The 6,117-nt window shown below is 39.9% G+C and overlaps 1 protein-coding gene across 7 annotated transcripts in view; it reads right to left on the bottom strand.

Annotated features, from left to right (window-relative positions):
- The window catches only part of AGBL2 (ATP/GTP binding protein like 2), a 28,336-nt gene extending 23,630 nt beyond the window's left edge, over positions 1-4,706 (bottom strand). For 4 of the 7 annotated variants that reach the window (XM_033159591.1, XM_033159612.1, XM_033159633.1 and 1 more), the window contains exons 1-6: positions 4,413-4,705; positions 4,000-4,065; positions 3,430-3,493; positions 2,011-2,136; positions 1,681-1,869; positions 477-584 (exon numbers count right to left, since the gene is read on the bottom strand). In XM_033159591.1, coding sequence (XP_033015482.1) covers positions 477-584; positions 1,681-1,869; positions 2,011-2,136; positions 3,430-3,493; positions 4,000-4,026 — 514 coding nt within the window. In that variant the 5' untranslated portion in view covers positions 4,027-4,065; positions 4,413-4,705. Of the gene's footprint in view, positions 1-476; positions 585-1,680; positions 1,870-2,010; positions 2,137-3,429; positions 3,494-3,999; positions 4,066-4,412 lie in introns of all 7 variants that reach the window. The other 3 variants (XM_033159623.1, XM_033159605.1, XM_033159598.1) reach the window with 3 other exon arrangements.
- Between the last annotated feature and the right edge of the window lie 1,411 nt (positions 4,707-6,117).

Genomic DNA, 6,117 nt, shown 5'->3' with positions numbered 1-6,117 from the left:
TCACTATATATAAGGGTCTGGTGACTACTATTTCAGTGTATCTGAAGAAGTGTGCATGCACATGAAAGTTTATACCAAGAACAAACTTAGTTGGTCTCTAAGGTGCTACTGGAAGGATTTTTATTATTTTTTATTGTGCAAATAAAAAGATGACTTCAATTTGGCTTCCATTACTATTTTCTAAGAACAAGGCAAAGGACTAAAGATGCTGTAGTTTCACAGGTGCTTTCCCCCATAATGGCTACCAATGGAGTCCAAGCTAGGAGATAATTGTTAGAAACTTGACAAATTTGAGGCAGCTACTATTTTTAGGATTAAATTGTTCACTATTTATAATAATTTCAGGTTGTTTAAAAAAAATCAGACTTCCGAGTTGACATTTTTCATGCCTGCTTTCTTGTTTACTGGAACAGAGACTATATGCAATGTACTATATCTTTTATTACAGTTTATTGTCAGTTTATGTATGCAAATACCTGGATCTATGACATAGACGACAGTTCCATGATCCTCTCCCATTACTTCTGGAGCCATTTCTTTTTCTGTTGGCTGATAGAAAGGTTCAGGTTCAGGAGGAACCCACTCTAACAAAATACACAATGACATATATTTCCGTTGTGGCCTTATTTGTACTTTTAGAAGAAAAAAATAAGACATTAAATAAGAATTGAAGTATTTCCCCTGAATCTCTAGTTGTATGACAAGGAAAACAAATGAGTAGGAAGAATGGAATACAAATAAAATTACTTAATTACTTAAACTGAAAAATGTATGTGCTTTAACATGAATTAGAGTAGTGATAGGAAAACTTTGGTCTACAAGCCAAATTAGGTCCAGCAGTGGTCCTAATTTGGTCTGTGTGGTCTGTCACCTGATGCCATGGTGAAGTCATGGGATTAACAGATGGGTGGCCCTGCCCACCTATCAAAGTAACCATTTGTAGGTCAGGATTTGGAGCTTATTTTAAGGTTCTTGGGGCTTATAAACATTTTCATTAGAGACCATAGTAATGATAAATCTGCAGATAATGCCAAATTATCACAGCTAACACAAAGATTTCCCCCCACAATATTAATTTTATGACATTAACTCATCTTATTAAATAAAAAGTGAGTGATAGTCAATATTAAACTTACACTCGGCCATCTGATGACAATCACTGAAATGGCAGTGTATTTGGCTTCTCAAATACACTGATACCACTATTCACAAATTATATTTTACATATTTTCCTAACATAAGTATTGATTTCCTTGCTATAACAAAGGAATGTGAGAAATGGTCTTAATTAAATCCTGCAACCATAATGGTTATTTAATCCACAATACATTTATAACAACAAAATTGGGAATCTCATCTCCATAGAGCCAACTGAAATAATGGTTTGTTTGTTTTAGTATGGAAGCACTAGGAAAAGTGATTGAGTATTATATATTCACATTTTTTTAACTGCCCAAGAGAATCTTAATCTTACATTGTTCATTTTGGAGTGGGTTATCTGATTTGTGCAAATGAAAAAGTATTGAGTCACAGTCCTTGTACTGCTTGAACCTTTGATTTGCCCTTTTTTGGCAATACCATATATATATATATATATATATATATATATATATATATATATAGCTTTAAAGCAAAACATTATCAACCATATAAAACATTGATTTCAATCCAAGAAATTACCAATGTGGTGGATATAATCCTTGATCACTTCGCATTCTACTGGCCAGAGTGGAGCCAACAGTGAATCTGTATCATTAGGAACAGAAAAAAGATTCCGAGGTTCTCTCAAGCGCGGAATACCAGGCCCCTCTGGATGGTCAAACATAAGTTGGTTGCTTTTAAGAAGTGCAGTCTCCATCATAAGTGAACCTGAAAAGAGAAAAGAAATAATACAAAAGAAATTTATTTACAGATACCCAAGAGCTTTGCAGCTATGAGGCCACAATAATACATTTCATTCACAGCAAATCAATCAATATATTTCTCAAATCAGGCTTACAGCTTACTTACAGAATGAGTTCTTGCTTGAATTATTTTCTGCTCTACCTTTCTTGTGGAAGTTGCCCGGCTTCGACACAGGACAAGAACTCTTCCAGCTTTCAAGAGGCAAATTGGGGCTCTGAGGAACATTTTCATCTGGGAAAAAAATTTCTATTAATGTGAAAAACTAGCCCAAACCAATATAGGCAAAATCAATTTATTTCTGAGCTGATCGTTATTGTAGTGAGCTACTATACTGGCATGAAAAACCCAATGAATAAAAATTTAAAACTAACATTATAGTTCCAGGGCTACTTTTTATATGCCAGCAGCATAGCTTGTATGCATAGCTATCAGTGTCATCCAAATAATGAGGGACTAGGTCAATCTACAATGCAATCCTATATATGTCTCCTCAGAAATAGGTCTCACTGAATTCACTGAATTAAAGTCTTGAAAAACAAATTAACACAAATCAGAATGGCAATATTCAGAAACCTGCAGAATAGTGGTGATCAATCTTCTTTCAATCTAAGGTTTCATTCCTTTGTGAAGCATTCCAGTGGCCATAGGCCACTGGTAGGTGAGGCCACAGTCAAAAGCGGGAGAAACAACAGATGTGACTCTTTCCTTTGCACACTAGGCTTCATCCCAGTCATGCAAAAGTCAAGAAATTCTCTCACTCACACTCACACACCCCTCCATCCTGCATCCAGGCAAGCAAAACACATTATCACCGTTCAAAGACACATTCCAGCCAGGCAAAAGCATTAGATGAGGGTGTGGGGCCAGGTGCAGGGCCTGTGAGGAGGCGCATGGCCTAAGAAGAATTACAAAGGCCAAATACAGAAGCTGGGGGTCATGGGCATAGCCAGGACAAAGTAAATAAATAAAAATACTTAACTAAATTGTTTTTGCTACAAAATTGTTACAGAACAATCCTAACCACATCCATGCAGAAGTAAGTCCTATTGAGCTCAATGGGCTTTACTCCCAGGTAAATAGGGTGAGGATTGTAGCCTAGAATGGCTACCCTTCTGAAAAAAGGTTTTTAAAGACTTCTATGTTTTATAGTCTGCATTACTAAATTACAAAGTTAATGCTGCTATTTCCCCAGCATAGTATCCCTCACTGCTTTTTTTAAAAGCTAACTAGAGACCAGACACTATTTCTTTCTACAACTACAATTATTCATAAATGTTCAGAACATAAAATGAAGCAGTAGAGGTACTGCTGGCTCAGAAAAATTGTTCTATTTATTTATTACATTTCTATGCTATACTTCCTTCTTAAAGGAGTCCAGGGCAGCAAACAGCAAAACAATTAAAAACATTTAGAAATGTCTGAAAACATTGTATAACAATCAATTACAGAGCCTGATAATGGTAGATAAAATAAAACAAACTGATCCGTTTGGGACCCAATCCCATACTGGGATCAGATTCTTACCTTTGAAATAGCCATAGTATTGAAGATGCTGATGTATGAACCTTTCATATGGCTCTTTAAACTGCTAAGGAAGGGGAAATGAGCACAATGAGCCTCATTTACCAAAACCACTGCATCCATTGCTATTTATTTACTACATTTACGTCCCACCTTTCCTCCAAGGAGCTCGAGGCAGCACACATGGTTCTCACCTCTCCCATTTTATCCTCACAATAACCCTGTGAGGTAGGTTAGGCTGAGAAAGTGACTGGCCGAAGGTCACTCAGCAAGTTGCATGGCTGAGTTGGGATTTGAACCCTTATCTCACAGGTCCTTGTCTGAGACTCTCTAACCACTCAACTACCCTGTTAAGTTACAATGCTGAGATAAAAAATAAATTCTCTGAGTGCACAGTATCTCAAAATGAACCAGTTACCAGACACAATCAAAGTGTATCATTCTAATCTCCGCTAAAGAGATCTGAAAGGTTTTCTAGCATCCCACCAATACAGTACTTACAACCAGCTCAAAACTAGGAGGTGACTAACACCATCCAGCCCCGTACATCTTTGGACTGACTTTTGTACTGACCTCAGATGATGGATCTGCAGGACACATGTCATTCAGCACAACAGCACAACTATCTGATGATGCCTCCTACAGAGAAGCGGAGAAAAAGCGTTAATAATAATAATAATAATAATAATAATAAAAGAACGCCTATATGAAGTAGCCCCGTCTTCCACTTGGCAAGAACTACCAAGGCTGATTATTCTGCCAGTCTCCACCCATGAGATTCCCCGCGAAGTCGGTCGGTCTGCCGTTGTGTGTGTGTGTGAGAGAGAGAGAGGGTAATTGTGACAAAGAAGGGACGGGGATATTGGCGGTGGGGGGAGGAGAAACGGGATGAATGATAAATACGGAAGAAGAGGCTTCAAAGAAGCAGGATTTTAAAAAGGTGACCTGCGCTTCGTCTGACTAAAGCCAAAAGAAAGATATTCTACCTCAAGCGCCCGGCAACCCTTTCCGCCGACCCATACGAAGCTGAAAGGCTTCTATGGCGACACAGCTTTGGTCACTCACAACAAAACGCCCGCAGACGCACACGGGACCGGCGCGCGCGCCTGCTTTTCATAACCGTCGACGGGAGGTCGCTCGCTCGCCCGCGGGCTGAGCCAATAACATTCGCCCAATCTCGGGACGGGGGGCAGGGAGTGGCAGGACTTGCTGCCTAACCAGATATGTGACTCTCGCTCCCGCCCCCTGCCCGCCCCTCAGTGCTCTCAGAGGAGCGCTCCCCGCGCCCCGGCCGCCTTCTTCCCCTCTTCAGTCTTAACTACCACTACTTCAGAGGAGGGGGGACAGGGTAGCCTAGCTACCAGCCACGCCAGAACCAGACAGGTTGGGGGGTGGGACTAGCCGTTCATTGGTCCGTCAGTGCGGAGTGGCAGCGGTACAAGCCATTGCTTGAACTAGGACAGCTGCTCGCCTGGTGGGGTTTGGGGCTTTTTTCGTGCAGGTGGGGAGGGACCTCTTGCTCCTGTCCGATCATTGTAGTTTCACATTCTTATGTCTTAGGCTGGGGGGCATCTGTTTGTCTCGAAAGACAATGGAGCAGGTGTGCCAACTTGAATACTTGAGACCTCCGGATATAGAGCAGTATATTAATTAAATTAAATTAATCAAAATAATAATACATAAAATAATGATGGTGATGATGATATATGGGGGGAGTGTTAAGCCCCGCTCCACATAATCACAATAATCAATAGCACACACACACCATTTGAATGGCAATGCCCATCAACTTTTTTTGGAGGGGCTGAAGGGACAACGGCCCCTAGGAGTTGGCTTCGCTGCTGTAGTCCAGTAGAAAGTAGAGCAATGTGTTTGGCACCAGCTTGGCTGCAAGAGTTGAAAGGAGGTGTATAAGGCACCATTCTACTGCCTTGGAGACTCCACTCCGGATAGAAACACTAGAATTGCAGATTTGCAAGGGACCTAGAGGGACATCTAGTCCAGCCCCCTGCAATGCAAGAATCTCAAGGAAAGCACCCAGTGTCTCAGTTTTTTTTATTGATAGCCGGGGGGGGGGGGCAACAGTTTCCCTGCCCACACTTGGCTACACCCATGTATTGAGCAAAATAAAGGCAATTACTGAGCAACAGAAAAAGGAAATTTGCAGATAATCATTTAAAAATAGATGCAGGAAATATTTAAACACTGTAATTTTATTCTGAGTGCTGTTTATTTACATTTCCCTTGTAATTACCCTGCAATTATGGAAACTTCCAGCAGAGTGTAGATTAAAGTGAGGAGCAGCAATTATGGTTAGATTGTATTTCTAATTGTAAAAAGACTACCTTCCCATGAGACAGAATCATCCAGGTTTGAACTGCTGTATTACAGAAAAAAGCATTTGGATAGCATGAACGAAAAAGTCAGGACTTTTTGACAAAATCTTGGGAGTCCTTTCTTCCTATGGGTTAGCTTCTATGGAAAAGTTTATTTCCTTCCTTTAAAAAATGAACTTGTAAGAAATTAGTTGTTAGATGACAGTAGAAGAAATTTTAAATCAATTTCTTTTTATACTTGTACACTATGCTTTTTGATAAAAGAGGAAAACGCTTTAAGTGATTAAAATCACATTTAAACACCATGCTATCATAACTACATTTTTAAGTGGAAAAATAGGAAGAGATGGGATGC

The sequence above is a fragment of the Lacerta agilis genome, chromosome 1 (assembly GCF_009819535.1).
Source record: "Lacerta agilis isolate rLacAgi1 chromosome 1, rLacAgi1.pri, whole genome shotgun sequence".
NCBI classification, from domain to species: Eukaryota; Metazoa; Chordata; class Lepidosauria; order Squamata; family Lacertidae; genus Lacerta; species Lacerta agilis.
This window is presented reverse-complemented; position numbering and strand designations above follow the sequence as displayed.